The 23,161-nt window shown below is 44.5% G+C and overlaps 1 protein-coding gene across 1 annotated transcript in view; it reads left to right on the forward strand.

The window, feature by feature from the left end:
- LOC123762004 (probable glutamate receptor) overlaps positions 1 to 23,161 on the forward strand; it is a 437,835-nt gene that overhangs the window by 16,302 nt on the left and 398,372 nt on the right. Inside the window, exons 2-5 of the mRNA XM_069335681.1 lie at positions 3,606 to 3,724; positions 3,864 to 3,980; positions 4,176 to 4,408; positions 4,496 to 4,624. Coding sequence (XP_069191782.1) covers positions 3,606 to 3,724; positions 3,864 to 3,980; positions 4,176 to 4,408; positions 4,496 to 4,624 — 598 coding nt within the window. The remainder of the gene's footprint in view (positions 1 to 3,605; positions 3,725 to 3,863; positions 3,981 to 4,175; positions 4,409 to 4,495; positions 4,625 to 23,161) is intronic.

Here is a 23,161-nt window from a genome sequence, read left to right on the forward strand (position 1 = left end):
TATAGTATGCATCTATATAGTATGCATATAAAAACCTGGCCGGATCCGAATGGAACGTTGAAAATTTCAAAGCAAACGAGGAAGAACTTTCGGAGAATAGCGATTTTGAACAAACAAACATTTCCATTTTTATTTATATAGATAGTGTGTTTTTGTTATTACGTGCAACAAATGGTGCTATTTAAAAAAAAAACATATTTTTACGTGTCACAGGTGTGGCATCTATATAGTAAGTATATAAAAGCACGCACGTATTCCAATGCAACGTTGTGATAGAATTTTAAAGCAATTGGTGAAGAACTTTCGGAGATTAAACCAGGTGTTGCTATTACATTCCACAGATGGTGCTGTTTAAAAAAAAATGTTTTTCCTGTCACAGGTTAGGCATGTATATAGTTGGTATATAAAAATATGCGCCTATTCGAATGCAACGTTGTGTCAAAATTTCAAAGCAATCGGCAAAGAGGATTTGAAGATTTCCCTCACATGAAAAAAGTCATGAAAAACACAGTTTTTTTTAAAGCACGTTTTTTCCTGTCACAGACGTGACATCTAAACAGTATGTATATAAAAACTTGCTCGAATGCGAATGGCAAGATGTGTGAAACTTTCAAACCAACCGGTGAAGAACTTTCAGAGATTAGCGATTTTGAGCAAACAAACATTTTAATTTATATTTATATAGATTGGGGGGTGCTAAACTTGTCCTCATACTGCTTTTTTTGGAATTGAACTAATGTCATTGATTAGGAGCCGGTCGGCCGAGCGGACAGCACGCTGGACTTGTGATCCTGTGGTCCTGGGTTCGATCCCAGGCGCCGGCGAGAAACAATGGGCAGTTTCTTTCACCCTATGCCCCCTGTTACCTAGCAGTAAAATAGGTACCTGGGTGTTAGTCAGCTGTCACGGGCTGCTTCCTGGGGGTGGAGGCCTGGTCGAGGACCGGGCCGCGGGGACACTAAAGCCCCAAAATCATCTCAAGATAACCTCAAGATTGTCATTCTCTATGTATGAACCTTCACTTGTAAGAATAGGTCCAATACAGACAGTGGTATTGTTTTGCTTTTGATGTCGAATATTTGAAGAAATATTTTTGACAAGCTGTACCCGGACACATGTTGCTGTAGCTCAGCAACACGAGGGCGTTGCTCAGCCACAGCAGCCCTCCCCCATTTCCTTGTCCTTCCCACCATTCGCCCGTCACCCTCTGCTCCCATCCATTCCTAACTCTTTTTGTGCCCTTCGTCCTCCCCACCATCCTCCACTCTATTGCCCCCTCGTCCTCCCCACCCTTCCCCTCTCCCTGTCCCCTCGTCCTCCCCTTCATTACCCCTTCCCCATCCCCTCGTCATCCCCACCATTCCCTGCTCCCCATCACCCTCATCCTCCACTCCATCCCCTACTTACCCGCCCCTCGTCCTCCCCCCTTCCCCAGTCCTCCGCCACCATTCCCAACTTCCCCGTCCCCTCATCCTCCTCGCAATCCCCCATCCTCTCATCCTCCCCACTATTCCCCTCTCCCCTGTCCCCTTATCCTCCCCCACCATCCCCCCCTATCCTGTCCCCTCGTCACTATTATTATTCTCCCACTATTCCCCCCTCTCCCATCCCCTTTTCCTCCCCATCATTTCTCACTCCCTTGTCCGATGTGTTCCCAAATTCTCTGATGTTCTCATCAGAAAAATGGGAACATCAAATGATCTGATGTGCCAATCACTGAAAAATAAGAAGAACAGTTAAAAAAACGAAATTAAAAATGAGAAAATACAAAAGTAAACTATACTCAAGTAATGAACGGAATGGTAAACAACACAGCTCAATTCCAATGTAATGTCACACAAAATAATTAAATCAAAATTAAAATAAATTGAAATCTACGAACATTCAATTTAACAGTTCAATCGGAAACATTGAAATGGAATCGTAACATGTTTAATACAGTGTGCGTTGCTTGTACGTATAACAGATGGCACTGTTTAAAAAAAAATGTTTTTACCTGTAACATGTGTGGCAACTAAATAGTAGGTATATAAAAGCATGTACATATTCGAATGGAACGTAGTTTCAAAATTTCAAAGCAATCAGTGAAGAACCTTTTTAAATTACAGCATGTGTTGCTTTTACTTCAAACAGATGGCACTGTTTTTACAAAAAAAACATGTTTTTACCTCTCACAGGCATGGCATGTATATAGTAGGTATACAAAAACATGCGCATATTCGAATGCAATGTTGCGTCAAAATTTCAAAGCAATTGATAAAGAACTTACGAATATGAGCGATTTTGAACAAAACGAGCATTAACTTTTTTATTTATATACATTGATCTTTATCTCTTTTATAGATTTATGTTCTAATTGCATTTTTTTAATCTGATATGATTGCTTCATTCTGATTTATTTCTTCAATCAATTATTCGTTCTTTGTATGGGGACTTGTGTCTGCTTAAGCATTTCCGTTATTTATATTGCTTGTTTTGTAGTGCTATCTGAGTTCTCTTTCAATGATGGTCCTCTTTCTGGCTTTCCCTAGCCAAAAAGAGGTACATGTTTCAGACAAACTTTATGTGCCTTGGAAGTCAGTTTCCTTGTGTGCGATTTTTAATATTTAGAAAAGTTTCCAATTGAATGTTTTTAAGTTACCTGTTTATCTTTTCCCAGCCTTTCCTTTTTGTTATTGACATTTAATTATTTGAATAACCCCTCTCGCTGGATCATTGTTGGTACCTATTACGAGTATTGATGTTAGTTTGCACTTCAATGAGCTTGTGATGTGAGTATGTGGTATCTGAGATTGTAATGACCCCTGATTATGTCTTCATTGTTTGGGAAGATCAGATATAAAATATTTACATTCCTAGTGGGCTCTGTTACCTGCAGGTTGATTGAAAAATTTTCACAGAATCTAAGTAGCTTTCTATCCTGAGGTTGATTATGTCCAGATAGATTTCGTGGTATAATATTATTGTTTGCTATTCTCCTTCTGAGACTGGGGAGGAATTCCTCAGCCGTTGCATCTGACAGTTTTTATATTTGAATAATAACTAAGTTAATTTTCTTCATTTTTTTTTCTTTTCTTCAGACCAACAACCAGAGCACAAATCCATAATCTCCTGAGACTGATGAATGCCTACTACTACTACCACTACTCCATGTGAACTATTTACCTTATCACATCTATATAGATTATATGCTGGAATTCATATTTCACTGTCCAAGAATTTCCCCCCTGCATGATTCTGTGTAAGCTCCAAATAATCCATTTGACTCAGTGAGGAGGTCATTTATGAACGGTACTTAATTTTTTGCTCTTATTTTTAGTTCTTTTATGTTTATGCCTGTCGTAGTTTAGCTCTGCTGTGGGGAGTAATTGTATATGTGATTCTGGTATGCAAGTGGGTCTTTCATCCAGTTCCATACACACTTCCTGTGCCACCTTTTGAAACCTCTTTCGTCTGGGTATATACAGTCGTCTGGCTATTATTATGTTAGGTTCCGGTATGCATGACTCAAAGAAGGTTGAATATTGTTTCTTTGACTGCAGTAGCATAATAATCAACCACTAGATTTGCTTCATTCAAACAGCCAAATTTGTCTTTCGTTTTAGTGCAGCACAAGAGGATCTTACCAGTGATGTGGGTACTGAAAGCTGTGTTTTCAGAGTCGTCACATCCCAGCTACTTCGTGATCTTCTTCATTGATAGCAGCATCTCCAGTGTCTACAAGGTAAGCAACTCAGCTGGAGTGAAATATCTTGTGAAAGGCTGGAAAGGAAAGGTTATTATAGATAATATGAACGAAGCTTATAGCTTTGATTATATAGCACTAAACCATAACAGTTTCTGAGAATAGTCCCTTCTGTCAGATAATAGAACACCTAAGGATCCCAAGCGGTGTTGGAGTCTTCCAGGCAGCAATGAACAACTCTGATTTTAACAGGAGAGGGAATCATTTCTCTCGGGTGATGGCTGATGTTAAGCGGGTAGGTCATTGACTTACTGTGATGCTAAAATATAAATGGTCATTCCCTTTCACTTGAAGATTGTAACTCCATTTTCAGTGTACTGCTGCTTTATACATTATATAGTTTACAAGACCAGTGAAACAAATAGGTAACCTATGCTCTTATATTAGGCTAAATAAATAGGTTCTAAAATTAATACTACAACATTCACAGTTGCGGCAACTGTCATCACACACGACAATTGTTGTGATAAGCGACGACCTCTCCTTCCTCGCCGCCTTCGTCAAGTGGTCCGTCAAGGGCCGCCTCCTGGTGTGGTCGACGAGGCTGCTGGTCCTAACACGTCTGCCCATCCAGCTGCTGCAGGTCCATTACACAGCCTTCTCGAAGATGAATGCCATGTTGCTGATTATCAACGACAACGACGACAACACGCCCAGCATTGGGTAATACATTATCAACTAACTTACCTTCAATATGTCTGAAATTGTAAACCTAAATACATATTTAGTTAATGAACATAACTCCGACAGGTGCAACATGTACGTTCACCTGCCATTCAGTCCCAGGGAAACCCAGCCATTGTGGGTGGCCTCCTGGACTCCGAGTCGGGGGCTGCTTCTCACTTCCCACCTCCCGCTCTTCCCTGAAAAGTTCGCCAAGTGAGTTATACCATGAAATTTAAATTAAAATATCTAACCAATATGCCTGTCCTTGTTAGTGTTGTGTATGCAACTTTTGTTTGATAAATATTATGGGTAGTCTTATTTAATCTGTAACTGTAACTTAATTTGTAAATCATGTATTATATATGATATTACAGTGCAGAAGATTAGAAGAAATAAATGTTGCATATGAATATGAGTGATAAATCACAATGCCAAAACTTTAAATACTGGATATTTGTTTTATCTTTTAAAAATTTAACATTTTCTCTACTATGGCAAGATTGAAGAAATTTACAAATAGTTGTAATATTTGTTCATGCTAATGGCATAATTTTGTATAATATCCATCATAAGAGTAGGCACTACCACTTTTCCATGAAATGATACCCAATAGGTACAAGTCATTATATACTATTTTACTTAGCTGCATGAAAGAGTTGTGTGTAATAATAATCACTCTGAAATTCACCTGAAATAGGACAAAACAATGAAGAGCAGTGTTATTAAAGATTAATAATTAACACCTACATGAATTTTAGCGAGTGAGATCAGTACACTGACGAAAAACGACTGTAGACAAAATTTTGGGGCCACATTTGGTATTCATCTTTTATTTCATTTTGCTAATATTAATATTTTCTGATCATAATAAAACGAAATTTAATATTAATTAAAATTAATTCATATCAATAATTTAATTAACAAGAAATTCTCTCTATCACACGTCAGACGAGAGGTGTTTTTTTTATGTTTAATTGCATTTTTAATTTGTCGGCAAAAGAAAAAATAACTCATTCAAACCCAGACAACATAAAAAGTTTTTTGACGTTTAACGTATTAAACGTTATTTTGATGTATTTTGTAGCAGAAAGGTACAATTGTAACTATTTATATAAAGCCGTGTAAAATATGTTAATTTCAGTCAGTCAAGGCATATACTTTATTAGCATATGTACAAAATCGTTTTAAACGTTTCTAATTCAAATTAAGTACAATTACATAATGTGTGTACTTACCTAGTTGTGCTTGAAGGTTTGAACTCTAGCTCTTTGGTCCCGCCTCTCATCTGTCAATCAACTGGTGTACAGGTTCCTGAGCCAAATGGGCTCAATCATATCCACACTTGAAAACTGTGTATAGAGTCAGCCTCCACCACATCACTTCCTAATGCATTCCATTTGTCAACCACTCTGACACTAAAAAAGTTCTGTCTAATATCTCTGTGGCTCATTTAGGCACTCAGTTTCCTCCTGTGTCCCCCTAAAGCGTGTGCCCCCTTGTGTTAAATAACCTGTCTTTATCTGCCCTATTGATTCCCTTGATAATCTTGAATGTGGTGATCATGTCTCCCTAACTCTTCTGTCTTCCAACGAAGTGAGGTTTAATTCCCGTAGTCTCTCCTCAGAGCTCATACCTCTCAGCTCGGGTACTAGTCTGGTGGCAAACCTTTGAACTTTTTTGCAGTTTAGTCTTATGGTTGACTAGATATGGACTCCATATTGGAGTCGCATACTCCAGGATTGGCCTTACATATGTGGTATACAGGGTTCTGAAGGATTTCTTACACAGGTTTCTAAAAGCAGTTCTGATGTTAGCCAGCCTCAAATACCCCGCCGATGTTATTCTTTTGATGTGGGCTTCGGGAGACAGGTTTGGCGTGATATCAACTCCTAGATCTTTCTCTCTGTCGGTTTCGTGAAGGACTTCATCTCCCATTCGGTATCCAGTGACTGGCCTCCTAGTTCCTCCTCCTAGTTTCATTACCTTACATTTACTTGGGTTGAACTTTAGTAGCCATTTGTTGGACCAGTCCTTCAGTTTGTCTAGGACATTTTGTAGCCTCATACTATCCTCCTTTGCCTTGATCCTCCTCATAATGTTTGCATCATCAGCAAACATCGTGAGGAACGAGTCAATTCCTTCTGGGAGATCATTTGCGTATATCAGAAACAGTATAGGCCCAAAGACTAATCCCTGTGGGACTCCACTGGTGACTTCCCTCAACTCCGAGACCTCACCCCTCACGGTGACTCGCTGTGTCCTGTGGCTTAGGTACTCTCTTATCCAGTGGAGTACCTCCACTTTCACTCCTGCCTGCATCTCCAGTTTGTGCACTAGTTTCATATGTGGTACTGTGTCAAAAGCTTTCTGGCAGTCCAGAAATATGCAGTCTGCCCAGACCACTCTCTCTTGCCAGATTTTTGTTGCCTGGTCATAAAACTCAATTAATTCTGTTAGGCATGACTTGCCATCTCTGAACCCATGCTGATGTTGTGTTGACAAAGTTCTTCCGCTCCTGATGTTCCACTATCTTTTTTCGCACAATCTTTTCCGTCATCTTGCATGGAACGCAAGTTAGGGACACTGGCCTGCAGTTCAACGCCTCCTGCCTATCACCATTCTTGTATATTGGGACTACATTGGCCGTCTTCCAAATTTTTGGCAGATCACCTGTTACCAGTGACTTGTTGTACACCATGGAGAGTGGCAGACACACAGCTTCTGCTCCTTCCTTTAGAATTCATGGTGAGATGCCATCCAGGCCTATAGCCATTGTCATGTCTAAATCTAGCAGATGCTTCCTCACCTCCCCACTGGTAATCATAAACTTCTCTAGTGGTGTCTGGTTTGATGTTCCCTCTTATCTCTGGGACTTCTCCTTGCTCTGAGTTGAAGACTTCGTGGAATTTCTTATTGAGTTCTTCGCACACTTCCTTGTCGTTTGTAGTGAATCTTTCTGCCCCCATCCTCAGTTTCATTACCTACTCCTTCACTGTTGTTTTCCTCCTGATGTGGCTATGCAGCAGTTTGGGTTGAGTCTTTGACTTGTTCGCTATGTCATTTTCATATTGCTTCTCTACCTCTCTTCTCACCTGGACGTATTCATTCCTGACGCTCTTGTAACTTTCTCTGCTCTCTAGTGTTCTGTTGTTTCTATGGTTTCTCCACGCCCTTTTACTTAGTTGCTTTACTAGCTTACAACTCTGATTAAACCATGGGTTTCTCATCTCCATTTCGTTTTTTTTCCTTTTGGATTGGGACGAACTTGTCTGCTGCCTACTTTAACTTCTGTGTGATGTAGTCCATCATGTCTTGAACCGTCTTTCCTCTGAGCTCTGTTTCCCAAGCTATTTCAGTTAGGAATTTTCGCATCTCCTCATAGTTCCCTTTCCGGAATGCGGGCCTCTTGCTTTCTGGTCCTTTCCTTGAGTACATTAACCCTTCTTCGACCAGACACTCAAACAGCAGTACACAGTGATCACTCATACCCACGGGGGCTTCAAGATCGATTTCTCTTATGTCTGAATCGTTCAGAGTGAATACTAGGTCGAATCTAGCAGGTTCATCATTGCCTCTCATTCTCGTGGGACCCTTGACATGCTGACTTAAAAAATTTCTAGTCGTCACCTCCAGCAGTTTTGCTCTCCATGTTTCCTCACCTCCATGTGGTTCCCTGTTTTCCCAGTGTATCCTTCCATGATTAAAGTCCCCCATTATGAGCAGCTGGGATCGATTTCTACATGCAGCAGCAGCTGCTCTCTCAGTGATAATGTTAACTGCCATGTTATTTCTGTCATACTCTTGCCTGGGTCTTCTTTCACTTGGTGGTAGGTTATATATCACTGCTACTACTACTCTTGGTCCTCCCATCATCATGGTGCCAGTTATGATGTCTCTGAACCCTTCGCAGCCTGGAATAATCATCTCCTCGAAACTCCATTCCTTTTTCATCAGTAGAGCCACTCTGCCTCCTCTCCTTCCTTCCCCTCTCTTTCCTTATTACAGTGTAGTCCTGAGGAAACACCGCATTCATTATGATTCGTGTGAGTTTTGTTTCTGTGAGTTCAATTACACCTGAGTTTACTACTTGTGTTCTTTCCCTAAGTTCACTAGCCTTGTTTGTAATCCCATCTATGTTCGAGTACATGACCTTGAAGCTGACTCTCTTCTGTCCATTCTCAGGGACAGGGACAGGGTGTGTGTGTGTGTGTGTGTACTCACCTATTTGTACTCACCTATTTCTGCTTGCGGGGGTTAAGCATTGTCTCTTTGGTCCCGCCTCTCAACTGTCAATCAACTGGTGTACAGATTCTTGAGCCTATTGGGCTCTATCATATCTACATTAGAAACTGTTTATGGAATCAGCCTTCACCACATCACTTCCTAGTGCATTCCATTTACTAACTGCTCTGACACTGAAAACAAACTTTCAAATGTCTGTGGCTCATTTGGGTACTAAGTTTCCACCTGTGTCCCTTGTTCGTGTTCCACCCGTGATGAAGAGTTTGTCTTTGTTCACCCTGTCAAATCCCCTGAGAATTTTGTAGGTGGTTATCATGCCTCCCCTTTCTCTTCTGTTTTCCGGGATTTTCATCTATATTGATATCTTCTGTGTGTGTGTGTGTGTGTGTGTGTGTGTGTGTGTGTGTGTGTGTGTGTGTATGTGTACTCACCTAGTTGTGTTTGCGGGGGTTGAGCTCTGGCTCTTTGGTCCCGCCTCCCAACCGTCAATCAACAGGTGTACAGATTCCTGAGCCTATTGGGCTCTATCATATCTACACTTGAAACTGTGTATGGAGTCAGCCTCCACCACATCACTTCCTAATGCATTCCATTTGTCAACCACTCTGACACTAAAAAAGTTCTTTCTAATATCTCTGTGGCTTATTTGGGCACTAAGTTTCCACCTGTGTCCCATTGTGTTAAATAGCCTGTCTTTATCTACCCTATCAATTCCTTTCAGAATCTTGAATGTGGTGATCATGTCCCCCCTAACTCTTCTGTCTTAGAACGAAGTGAGGTTTAATTCCCGTAGTCTCTCCTCGTAGCTCATACCTCTCAGCTTGGGTACTAGTCTGGTAGCAAACCTTTGAACTTTTTCCAGTTTAGTCTTATCCTTGACTAGATATGGACTCCATGCTGGGGCTGCATACTCCAGGATTGGCCTGACATATGTGGTATTCAAAGTTCTGAATGATTCTTTACACAAGTTTCTAAATGCCGTTCGTATGTTGGCCAGCATGGCATATGCCGCTGATGTTATCCTCTTGATATGTGCTGCAGGAGACAGGTCTGGCGTGATATTAACCCCCAAGTCTTTTTCTTTCTCTGACTCCTGAAGAATTTCCTCTCCCAGATGATACCTTGTATCTGGCCTCCTGCTCCCTACACCTATCTTCATTACATTACATTTGGTTGGGTTAAACTCTAACAACCATTTGTTCGACCATTCCTTCAGCTTGTCTAGGTCTTCTTGAAGCCTCATACAGTCCTCTTCTGTTTTAATCCTTCTCATAATTTTAGCATCGTCTGCAAACATTGAGAGAAATGAATCGATACCCTCCGGGAGATCATTTACATATATCAGAAACAAGATAGGACCGAGTACAGAGCCCTGTGGGACTCCACTGGTGACTTCACGCCAATCGGAGGTCTCACCCCTCACCGTAACTCTCTGCTTCCTATTGCTTAGGTACTCCCTTATCCACTGAAGCACCTTACCAGCTATACCTGCCTGTCTCTCCAGCTTATGTACCAGCCTCTTATGCGGTACTGTGTCAAAGGCTTTCCGACAATCCAAGAAAATGCAGTCCGCCCAGCCCTCTCTTTCTTGCTTAATCTTTGTCACCTGATCGTAGAATTTTATCAAGCCTGTAAGGCAAGATTTACCCTCCCTGAACCCATGTTGGCGATTTGTCACGAAGTCCCTTCTCTCCAGATGTGTTACCAGGTTTTTTCTTACGATTTACTCCATCACCTTGCATGGTATACAAGTCAAGGACACTGGCCTGTAGTTCAGTGCCTCTTGCCTGTCGCCCTTTTTGTATATTGGGACCACATTCGCCGTCTTCCATATTTCCGGTAGGTCTCCCGTCTCCAGTGACTTACTATACACTATGGAGAGTGGCAAGCAAAGTGCCTCTGCACACTCTTTCAGTATCCATGGTGAGATCCCATCTGGACCAACAGCCTTTCTAACATCCAGATCCAGCAGGTGTCTCTTGACCTCCTCTCTCGTAATTTCGAACTCTTCCAATGCCGCCTGGTTTACCTCCCTTTCTCCTAGCAGTGACCTCACCTTGTTCTACTGTGAAGACCTCCTGGAATCTCTTGTTGCGTTCTTCACACACCTCTCTGTCATTCTCTGTATACCTGTCCTCGCCTGTTCTAAGTTTCAATACCTGTTCTTTCACTGTTGTTTTCCTTCTGATGTGTCTGTGGAGTAGCTTTGGTTCGGTCTTGGCTTTGTTTGCTATATCATTTTCAAAACTTTTCTCTGCTTCTCTTCTCACCCTGACGTACTTATTCCTGGTTCTCTGGTATCTCTCTCTGCTTTCTGGTGTTCTGTTATTCCGGAAGTTCCTCCACGCCCTTTTGTTCAGTTTCTTCGCTTCCATACATGCCCAATTATACCATGGATTCTTCTGTTGCTTCTCGGATTTTTCCCTTTGGGCCTTGATGAACCTGTTTACTGCCTCCTGACACTTTTGGGTAACATAGTCCATCATACCCAGTACAGACTTATCTCTGAGGTCTGTGTCCCAAGGTATTTCACTTAGGAAACTTCTCATCTGTTCATAATTCCCCTTTCGGTATGCCAGCCTTTTGATTCCTAGTTCTTTTTGGGGGGAGATAATTCCTAGCTCTACCAGGTACTCAAAGTTCAATACACTGTGGTCACTCATTCCCAAGGGCGCTTCCATCTTAACTTCCCTTATATCCCACTCATTTAGGGTAAATATCAAATCAAGCATTGCTGGTTCATCTTCTCCTCTCATTCTTATTGGTTCTTTGATGTGCTGGCTTAGAAAGTTTCTTGTTGCCACGTCCAGCAGATTAGCTCTCCATGTTTCTGGTCCTCCATGCGTTTCTCTGTTCTCCCAATCTATCTTCCCATGGTTGAAGTCTCCCATAATTAGTAGTCCAGATCCATTCCGGCTAGCAACAGAAGCTGCTCTTTCTATTATGTTAATGGTGGCCATGTTGTTTCTATCATATTCCTGTCTAGGTCTTCTGTCATTTGGTGGTGTATTATATATGACTACGACTATAATTTTTTTTCCCCCTCCATTTGTTATGGTACCTGCTATGTAGTCACTGAAACCTTCACAGCCCTGAATAACCATTTCCTCAAAATCCCAGCCTTTTCTTACCAGCAGAGCTACACCACCCCCACCTCTTCCTTCCCTCTCTTTCCTCATAACATAATAGTCCTGTGGGAACACTGCGTTTGTTAACGTTTTCGTTAGCTTTGTTTCTGTGAGGGCTATTATGTCTGGGTTTTCCTCTAGTACCCGTTCTCCAAGCTATTAAACCTGTGAGACACGATTTACCATCTCTGAACCGATGTTGGTGGTGTGTCACCAAACTATTTCCCTCCAGATGTTCTACGAGCCTTTTCCTCACGATCTTCTCCATAACATTGCATGATATACAAGTTAGGGAAACTGGCCTATAGTTCAGTGCCTCTTGCCTGTCACCTTTTTTTTATATTGGGACTACATTAGTGGTTTTCCATCTTTCCGGTAGGTCTCTTGTTTCCAGTGACCTGTTATACAACGTAGAGAGTGGCACACTTTGTGCCTCTGCACCTTACTTTAGTATCCATGGTGGGATTCTGTCAGCCCCAACAGCCTATGTCACATTCAGCTCCAACAGATTCCTTTTCACTTCATCACTAGTGAGGTCAAATTCCTCCAAGGTTGCTTTGTTTGCCTCATTTAGTGCTGGAGCTTCTCCTTGTTTTTCTGTGAAGATCTCTTGGAATCTCTTGTTGAGCTCTTCACACACCTCCATTTCATTCTCTGTGTATCTGTTCTTCCCCTTTTCTCAGTTTCATCACTGGTTCCTTCACTGCTGTTTTCTTCCTGATATGCCTGTGGAACAGTTTTGGTTGGGTCTTCGCATTACTCACAGTGTCATTTTCATACTGTTTCTCTGCTTCTTTCCTCACTCTGAGGTACTCATTTCTGACCCTCTGGTATCTCTCCCTGCTCTTTGGTGTTCTGTTATTCCTGTAGTTTCTCCATGTTCTTTTCCTCAATTGCTTCGCCACCCTACATTCCTGGTTGAACCATGAATTCTTCTATTGTTTCTCGTTTTTCCCCTTTTGGACTGAGATAACCTTTTCTGCAGCTTCCTGGCACTTCTGGTTGACATAATCCACCATATCCTGCACAGTCTTCTCCTGTGAGCTCGGTTTCCCAAGGTATTCCACTTAGGAAGTTCTTCATAACGTCATATATTCCTCTTCGGTAATTTAGTCTTTTTCCTTTCTATGCCGATGTGTGTGTCTGTGTGTACTTACCTAGTTGTGCTTGCGGGGGTTGAGCTCTCTTTGTTCAGGTGTGTGTGTGTGTGTGTATTCACCTAGTGGTATTCACCTAGTTCACCCCACTCTAGTATTATATTATAGTATTCACTAGTGGTATTCCTTGCTAGTTGTGTTCGCGGAGGTTGAGCTTTACTCTTTCGGTCCGCCTCTCAACTGTCAATCAACTGTTTTACTAACTACTTTTTTTCACACCACACACACACACCCCAGGAAGCAGCCCGTGACAGCTGACTAACTCCCAGGTACCTATTTACTGCTAGGTAACAGGGGCATTCAGGGTGAAAGAAACTTTGCCCACTTGTTTCTGCTTCGGGCGGGAATCGAACCCGCGCCACAGAATTACGAGACCTGTGCGCTATACACCAGGCTACGAGGCCCTGAGGCCCCTGTGTGTGTGCGTGTGTGTGTGTGTGTGTGTGTGTGTGTGTGTTCTCCCCTATTTGTGCTTGCAGGGTTTGAGCTTTGGCTCTTTGGTCCCGCCTCTCAACTGTCAATCAACTGGTGTACAGATTCCTGAGCCTACTGTGCTCTGTCATATCTACATTTGAAACTGTGTATAGAGTCAGCCTCCACCACATCACTGCCAAATGCATTCCATCTATTACCTACTCTTACACTAAAAAAGTTCCTTCTAACGTCCCTGTGGCTCATGTGGGTACTCAGTTTCCACCTGTGTCCCCTTGATCACGTACCACCAGCATTGAATAGTTTATCCTTGTCTACCCGGTCGATTCCCCTGAGGATATTGTAGGTTGTGATCATGTCTCCTCTTACTCTTCTGTCTTCCAGTATCGTAAGGTGCATTTCCCGCAGCCTTTCCTCGTAACTTATGCCTCTTAATTCTGGGACTAGTCTAGTGGCATATATTTGAACTTTTTCCAGCTTCGTCTTGTGCTTGGCAAGGTACGGGCTCCATGCTGGGGCCGCATACTCCAGGATTAGTCTTACATATGTGGTATACAAGATTCTGAATGATTCCTTACACAGGTTCCTGAACGCTGTTCTGATGTTAGCCAGCCTCGCATATGCCGCAGACGTAATTCTTTTTATGTGGGCTTCAGGAGAGAGGTTTGGTGTGATATCAACTCCTAGATCTTTCTCTCTGTCCGTTTCATTAAGTACTTCATCTCCTATTCTGTATTCTGTGTCTGGCCTACTGTTTCCACCGCCTAGTTTCATTACTTTGCATTTACTCGGGTTGAACTTTAGCAGCCATTTATTGGACCATTCATTCAGTCTGTCTAGGTCATCTTGTAGCACCCTACTATCATCCATTGTTTCCATTCTCCTCATAATTTTTGTATCATCAGCAAACATTGAGAGAAACGAGTCTGTATCCTCTGGGAGATCATTTACTTATCAGAAAGAGTATAGGTCCAAGGACTGAACCCTGCAGGACTCCACTGGTGACGCCCCGCCAATCTGAGGCCTCACCCTTCAGAGTGACTCGCTGTCTTCTGTTATTTAGGTACTCCCTTATCCAATGGAGTACCTTCCCTTTCACTCCAGCCTGCATCTCCAGCTTTTTCACTATCCTCTTGTGTGATACTGTATCAAAGGCTTTCTGGCAATGTAAAAATATGCAGTCTGCTCACCCTTCTCTTTCTTGCCTGATTTTTGTTCCCTGGTCATAGAATTCAAGTAACCCTGTGAGGCAGGACTTGCCATCCCTGAACAGATGTTGATGCTGTGTTACAAAGTTCCTTCGCTCCAGATGTTCCACTAGCTTTCTCTGCACAATCTTCTCCGTCAGCTTGCATGGTATGCAGGTTAGGGACACTGGCCTGTAGTTCTGTGCCTCCTGTTTATCCCCTTTCTTGTATATCGGGACTACGTTAGCTGCTTTCCAAATTTTTGGCAGTTCCCCTGTTGCCAGCGATTTGTTATACACTGTGGAGAGTGGCAGGCACAGTTCTTCTGCTCCTTCCTTTAGTATCCATAGGGAGATTCCATCTGGGCCTATAGCCTTTGTCACATCCAACTCTAGTAAACTCTTCCTTACTTCCCCGCTGGTAATCTCAAACTCTTCTAGTGGTTCCTGGTTAACTATTCCCTCTCTTATCTCTATAATTTCTCCTTGCTCTAAGGTGAAGACCTCCTGCAATTTCTTATTCAATTCCTAACACACTTCCTTGTCGTTTGTAGTGAATCCTGCTGCACCTATCCTTAATTTCATAACCTATTCCTTTACTGTTGTTTTTCTTCTGATGTGGCTGTGCAACAATTTAGGCTGAGTATTTGAGTTGCTTGCGATGTCATTTTCGTATTGTCTTTCTGCCTCTCTTCTCATACTGACATATTCATTCCTGGCACTCTGGTATCTTTCTCTGCTCTCAAGTGTCCTGTTATTCCTATAGTTTCTCCACGCCCTTTTACTTTGCTGCTTAGCTAGCCTACATCACTGATTAAACCATGGGTTTCTCATCTTCATTTTACTGTTTTCCTTTTGGACTGGGACAAACTTGTTTGCTGCTTCCTTGCACTTCTGCATGATGTAGTCCGTCATGTCCTGGGCCGTCTTTCCCCTGAGCTCTGTTTCCCATGCTATTTCTGTTAGGAATTTTCTTATCTCCTCATAGTTTCCCTTTCGGAATGCCAGCTTTCTGTTTTCAGTACCCCTCCTTGAGCTCAATAACCCTTCTTCAATCAGGTACTCAAACGCCAGTACACTGTGGACGCTCATTCCTATTAGGGTCTCAAAACCGATTTCTCTTATGTCGGAGTCGTTCAGAGTGAAGACTAGGTCGAGTCTCGCTTCTTCGTCATTTCCTCTCATTCTTTTGGGTTCTTTAATATGCTGGGTTAAAAAGGTTTTAGTCACCAGCGCCAATACTTTGTCTCTCCACGTATCCTCGTCTCCATGTGGTTCCTAGTTCTCCCAGTCAATCCTTCCATGACTGAAGTCCCCCTTGATGAGCAGGTAGGATCTATTTCTACAGGCAGCAGAGACTGCCATCTCAATTATAGTGTTAACTGCCATGTTGATGTTGTCATACTCTTGACTGGGTCTCTGGAGGGTTATATATCACTGTTACTACTGTTCATGGTCCTCCCATTGTCATGGTGCCTGCAATGTAGTCTCTGAAACCCTCACAGCCCTGGATATCCATCTCCTTGAAACTCCAGTCCTCTCTCATTAGTAGGGCCACTTCGCCTCCTCCCCTGCCTTCCCTCTCTTTCCTTATTACTGTGTAATCCTGGGGAAACACGACATTCGTTAAGATTCCTGAGAGTTTTGTTTCAGTGAGTCCAATTACATCTGGGTTCACTTCTTGTTCTCTTTCCTTTAGTTCACTTGCCTTGCTTGTGATCCCATCTTTGTTCTAGTACAATACCCTGAAACTGACTCTTTTCTGATTCTCCTCTGGGGGGGACCTGTGGGATCTGGGGTGAGCGGGGGATGAGAGGATCTGGTGCAGGGAGACTGAAGGACGAGGAAGGGGCTTGGGGGAGTTGGGGAAAAGGGGAGGGTAGGGGGGTGGGCGAGAGGGGTGAGGGTTTGGGGGAGAGTGAGAGGGGGAGGGTTGGGGGGATAGAGGGGGAGGGTTGGGGGTGTGGGAGACGGGAAGGCTTGGGTCAGGGCATGGTGGGAGGAGAGGCTTAGGGGGGTTTGGGAGAATGGGGGACTTGGGGGGCAGAAAAGGGAGAAGGGCTTGGGGTGCATGGGGGGAAAGGGAAGGCTGAAGTGGGTGAGGAAGAGGGGAGTGTTTAGGGGAGTGGTGGAGAGGGGAAGGCTTAGGTCGGGTGGGGGAGAGTGGGGGGCTAAGGGGGGTGGGGGAGAATGGAGGGCTTGGGGTGGGAGAGATGGGAGGGCATGTGGGAGAAGGGAGGGCTTGGGGGATGGGGGAGAAGGGAGGTCCTAGGGAGAGGGGTGAGTGGGAGGAGGGGGGAGGGTGCCCTCAGTGGGTACTTAGTGGGGGGCTGTCAGTGGATGGGGCAGGTAGGGTGTCTGTTGGGTAGAATGTGGGGGTAGTGCTCCACTCCCTGTGGCTGTTGCACTGTATGAGGAGGTTTTCCTGCTCCACTCTGGGATTGTAGGGTTTTGGGTTGTGATTCTCTGATTCACTTCTTTCTCCCTGCGCTCCTTCCTCGCATCTGCTGCCAGCCTTCTCTCTTCCCTTGTCATATCCCTCTTCAGGAATACATTTTTTGAACTTCTGTACATATGCTAGACCACTCTTCCTTGCTAACAGTTCCTCTTTCATGTTCTTGCTCATGAATACCACCTTTAACACTCGGTCTCTGTCCTTGTTGTACTTTCCAAGTCTGAAAACCTTTTCAACATTTTGGCCAGTTCCCTCCATCCTTACCTTTTTAAGGATCTTGGTAACTGTGGTTTTGTCCTTGTCTCTCCACTCCTTTGGGCTGGTCCCCGTTTGCTCCTTAATGCCTGCTACTATTACTGCTCTTTTTCTCTCTATCAGCCGACTAGTACATCTAGCTGCTTCATGAGAAGCCACTTCTATGGCAACTTCCCTTACTGCAGACTTCAAGGATCTTTTTAAGCATCTCTGCAAGTGAGGGTTGTATTGTAAGATTCCCCTCAACAGGAAAATTACCATCACCCTGCGGGATGGTTTGCATCTGGTGCAAACCAAGCAATTGAGGGTTGTATTGTAAGATTCCCCTCAACAGGAAAATTACCATCACCCTGCGGGATGGTTTGCATCTGGTGCTGGGTAGGATTTTCTTTCAGGCTTTTTATCTCATTCTTTGCTGCCTTCAGCTCATCCTGCAGGCTGGATACTGTCTCCTTCATAACCCTCTGTCCTTCCCTGAATTCACTCCAGATGTGTTTGATTGTATCCATAAAACAAGATTCCTTTCCCTCCCCTTCCTCCAAGCTTGTTCCTGCTGTGGTTGTTCTCCTGCGTTTGTCACCCCAAGTTCGTGTCCCTACCATGGTTTCCATATTAAAGATAGATAGATAGATAGAGAGAGAGAGAGAGAGAGAGAGAGAGAGAGAGAGAGAGAGAGAGAGAGAGAGAGAGAGAGAGAGAGAGAGAGAGAGAGAGAGAGAGAGGGAGGTGTGTGTATGGGGGTAAGTGGGAGAGAGGGAGGGGATGGTGAGGGTGTTTGGGGCAGATTAGAGTGGGAGGGTGGGTGTGTACTGTTTTGGGAGGGTGTGGGCCATATGGTTGGGAGGCTGTGTGTGTACTGTTGGTGCTATGGTGGGAGGGGAGTGGGGTGAGAGAAAGAGGGGGGGAGTTGCCTCAGTGTAGGGTGTAGTAAGTCTTTCACACCTGGGTGCCAACAAACTAGTCCCCACGTGAGCCGTATATTTCCCCTGAGGTTTGTTTCCATTTGCTAACTGATATCCAAGACAAACTATTAAAATGCAAAAACACTGTACACCGTTGATTGACTGATTTTTTTTTGAGAGGCCTTACCTTACCGCCAATTCTAAACATCCCACAGCACAAACAGGTGTTAAAAGTACTGTTGACAGTCGTGTTTACTCCTTGTAGGCTTTCTGTCTCCATCCACGCCACTGCCTGGCGTAGGTCCCTCCAACTTGTTGCTATATATAGCCAGTAATCAGCTTCTTGTACCCCTTAGCACCGATATAGGTCTAATGCAATACATTTAGAATCACTTCTTCACTATCCTATTCACTATTTGTTATGATCTTCACTATCACATCTAGTTGTGTACACTCTGACCAAGCAGTGGCGCACGTGCTTGTCCTGGAACTGATGTCGTACCCCTGATCGTGTCTAATTTGCACTATCGGACACAATCCATAAGTTTGCTAGTTTCTAATTGGTGTGTTGCACCAATTAGTGCAAATAGTGTGTTGTTGTTGTGTTTGTGTGTGTGTGTGTACTCACCTAGTTGTGTTTGCGGAGGTTGAGCTCTGGCTCTTTGGTCCTGCCTCTCAACTGTCAATCAACTGATGTACAGATTCCTGAGCCTACTGGGCTCTGTCATATCTACATTTGAAACTGTGTATGGAGTCAGCCTCCACCACATCACTTCCTAGTGCATTCCATTTGCTAACTAATCTGATACTCAAAAAGTTCTTTCTAATGTCTTTGTGGCTCATATGGGTACTCAGTTTCCACCTGTGTCCCCTTGTTCGCGTCCCTCCAGTGTTGAATAGTTCATCCTTGTTTACCCGGTCGATACCCCTGAGGATTTTGTAGGTTGTGATCATGTCCCCCTTACTCTTCTGTCTTCCAGTGTTGTAAGGTGCATTTCCCGAAGCCTTTCCTCATAACTCATGCCTCTTTGTTCTGGGACTAGTCTAGAAGCATACCTTTGGACTTTTTCCAGCTTTGTCTTGTGCTTGACGAGGTACGGGCTCACGGGCTCCATGCTGGGGCCGCATACTCCAGGATTGGTCTTACATATGTGGTGTACAAGATTCTGAATGATTCCTTACACAGGTTCCTGAACGCCGTTCTGATGTTAGCCAGCCTCGCATATGCCGCTGACGTTATTCTCTTTATGTGGGTTTCAGGAGAAATGTTTTGATGTGATATCGACTCCTAGATCTTTCTCTCTGTCTGTTTCATTAAGTACTTCATCTCCTATTCTGTATCCTGTGTCTGGCTTACTGTTTCCACCGCCTAGTTTCATTACTTTGCATTTACTCAGGTTGAACTTCAACAGCCATTTGTTGGACCATTCACTCAGTCTATCTAGGTCATCTTGTAGCCTCCTACTATCATCCTCTGTTTCAATCCTCCTCATAATTTTTGCATCGTCGGCAAACATTGAGAGGAACGAATCTATACCCTCTGGGAGATCATTTACATATACCAGAAACAGTATAGGTCCAAGGGGCTGTCCCCTGCGGGACTCCACTTGTAACGTCTCGCCAATCTGAGACCTCACCCCTCACAAAGACTTGTTGTCTCCTGTTGCTTAGGTACTCCTCTATCCACCGGAGTACCTTCCCTTTCACTCCAGCCTGCGTCTCTAACTTTCGCACTAGCCTCTTGTGTGGCACTGTATCAAAGGCTTTCTGACAATCCAAAAATATGCAGTCTGCCCACCCTTCTCTTTCTTGCCTGGTAGTAGAATTCAAGTAACCCTGTGAGGCAGGACCTGCCATCCTTGAACCTATGTTGATGCTGTGTCACAAAGTTCCTTCGCTCCAGATGCTCCACTAGTTTTTTCGCACAATCTTCTCCATCAGCTTGCATGGTATGCAGGTTAGGGACACTGGCCTGTAGTTCAGTGCCTCCTGTCTATCCCCTTTCTTGTATATCGGGACTACATTAGCTGCTTTCCAAATTTCTGGCAGTTCCCCTGTTGCCAGTGATTTGTTATACACTATGGAGAGTGGAAGGCACAGTTTTTTTGCTCCTTCCTTTAGTATCCAAGGGGAGATTCCATCTGGGCCTATAGCCTTTGTCAGACCCAACTCTAGTAAACACTTCCTTACTTCCCCGCTGGTAATCTCAAACTCTTCCAGTGGTTCCTGGTTAGCTATTCCTTCACTTATCTCTGGAATTTCTCCTTGCTCTAAGGTGAAGACCTCCTGGAATTTCTTATTCAGTTCCTCACACACTTCCTTGTCATTTGTAGTAAATCCTTCTGCCCCTATCCTTAATTTCAAAACCTGTTCCTTTACTGTTGTTTTTCTCCTGATGTGGCTATGCAACAATTTAGGCCGAGTCTTTGCGTTGCTTGCGATGTCATTTTCGTATTTTCTTTCTGCCTCTCTTCTCATCCTGACATATTCAATCCTGGCATTCAGGTATCTTTCTCTGCTCTCCAGTGTCCTGTTTTTCCTATAGTTTCTCCATGCCCTTTTACTTTGCTGCTTAGCTAGTCTACATCTCTGATTAAACCATGGGTTTCTCATCTTCATTTCTCTGTTTTCCTTTTGGACTGGGACAAACTTGTTTGCTGCGTCTTTGCACTTTTGCGTGTTGTAATCCGTCATATCTTTGGCCGTCTTTTCTCTGAGCTCTGTTTCCCATGCTATATTTGTTAGGATTTTTCTTATCTCCTCATAGTTTCCCTTTCGGTATGCTAACCTTTTGGTTTCGGTATCCCTTCCTCGAGTTCAATAACCCTTCTTCAATCAGGTACTCAAACACCAGTACACTGTGGTCGCTCATTCCTACTGGGTCCTCAAAACCGATTTCTCTTATGTCAGAGTCGTTCAGAGTAAAGAATAGGTCGAGTCTCGCTGGTTCATCATTGCCTCTCATCCTTGTGGGTTCTCTGACATGCTGGGTTAAAAAGTTTCTTGTCACCACCTCCAATAATTTGGCTCTCCACGTATCCTCGCCTCCATGCGGTTCCTTGTTCTCCCAGTCAATCCTTCCGTGTTTGAAGTCGCTCATGATGAGCAGGTGGGATCTATTTCTACAGGCAGCAGAGGCTGCCCTCTCAATTATAGTGTTAACTGCCATGTTGTTGTTTTCATACTCTTGACTGGGTCTTCTGTCATTTGGTGGAGGGTTGTATATTACTGCTACTACTATTCTTGGTCCTCCCATTGTCATGGTGCCTGCTATGTAGTCTCTGAACCCGTCACAGCCCGGCATAGCCATCTCCTTAAAACTCCATTCCTTTCTCATGAGTATGGCCACTCCGCCTCCTCCCCTGCCTTCCCTCTCTTTCCTTATTACTGTGTACTCCTGGGGAAACACAGCATTCGTTATGATTCCAGAGAGTTTTGTTTCAGTGAGTCCGATTACATCTGGGTTCACTTCTTGTGCTCTTTCCCTTAGTTCACTTGTCTTGCTTGTGATCCCATCTATGTTCGAGTACATCACCCTGAAACTGATTCTCTTCTGCTTCTCCTCTGGGGGGGGGAGACCTTTGGGATCTGGGGTGAGTGGGAGCTGGGGGGATCTGGCACGAGGAGACTGGTGGACGAGGGAGGGCTTGGGGGGGTGGGGGAGAGGGGGGGGTGGGGGAGAGGGGGGGTAGAGGGGGAGGGTAAGGGGTGTGGGTAAGAGGGGGAGGGTGGGGGGGAGAGTGAGAGGGGGAGGGTTGGGGGGAGAGTGAGAGGGGGAGGGTTGGGGGGTTAGAGAGGGGGGGTTGGGAGAGCATGGGGGGAGGAACGGCTTTGGTGGATAGGAGAGATGGGGTGGGGGGAGAAAAGGGGGAAGGGCGTGGGGGCAAAAGGAGGGCTGAGGTGGGTAAGGAAGAGGGGAGGGTTTAGGGGAGTGGTGGAGAAGGGAAGACTTAGGTGGGGTGGGGGAGAGTGGGGGGCTTAGGGGGGCGGGGGAGAAGGGAGGGCTTGGGGGTGGGAGAGATGGGAAGGCATGTGGGAGAAGGGATGGCTTGTGGATGGTGAAGGGAGGTCCTGGGGAGAGGGGTGAGTGGGAGGAGGAGGGTGAGTGGGAGGAGGGGGGGTAGGTGGGGGGAGGGTGTCCTCGGTGGGTACTTAGTGGGGGGCTGACAGGGGATGGGGCAGGTTGGGTGTCTGTTGGGTAGAATGTGGGGGTGGTGCCCCAATTCCTGTGGCTGTTGCACTGTTTGAGGAGGGTTCTCCACTTCCCTCTGGGATTGTAGGGTTCCGAGTTGTGGTACTCTGATTCCTTTCTCTCTCCCTGCGCTCCTTCCTTGCGTCTGCTGCCTGTATTCTCTCTTCCCTTGTCATATCCCTCTGCAGGAATACTTTTTGGAACTTCGGAACATTTGCTAGACCGCTCTTCCTTGCTAGCAGTTCCTCTTTTGTGATTTTGCTCATGAATACCACCTTTATCATTCGATCTCTGTCCTTTTTGTACTTTCCAAGCCTGAAAACATTTTCAACATTTTGTTCAGTTCCCTCCATCCTTACCTCTTTAAGGATCTCGATAACTGCGTTTTTGTCCTTGTCTCTCCGCTCCTTTGGGCTGGTCCCTGTTTGCTCTTTAATGCCTGCTACTACTACTGCTCTTTTTCTCTCTATCATCCGGCTAGTACATCTAGCTGCTTCCTGAGAGGAAGCCACTTCCTTAACTGCAGACCTAGCTTCAGGGCTCTTTTTAAGCATTTCAGCAAATGAGAGCTGGGTGTGGTGGTCCCCTCCATAGTAGCATTCCCATCTCCCTGAGGTACGGTTTGTGTCTGGTATTGTGGAGGAGTCTCCTTTTGGCATCTTATCTCCTCCTTTGCTGCCCTTAGATCATCTTGCAGGTTGGCTACTGTCTCCCTCATTACCCTCAGTCCTTCACTGAATTCATCCCGCATTTGCAGTAGTACTTCCTTCATCCAGTCTTCATGTTCCCCCCCCCCCATCC

The sequence above is a fragment of the Procambarus clarkii genome, chromosome 34, assembly GCF_040958095.1.
Source record: "Procambarus clarkii isolate CNS0578487 chromosome 34, FALCON_Pclarkii_2.0, whole genome shotgun sequence".
Taxonomy (NCBI): Eukaryota; Metazoa; Arthropoda; class Malacostraca; order Decapoda; family Cambaridae; genus Procambarus; species Procambarus clarkii.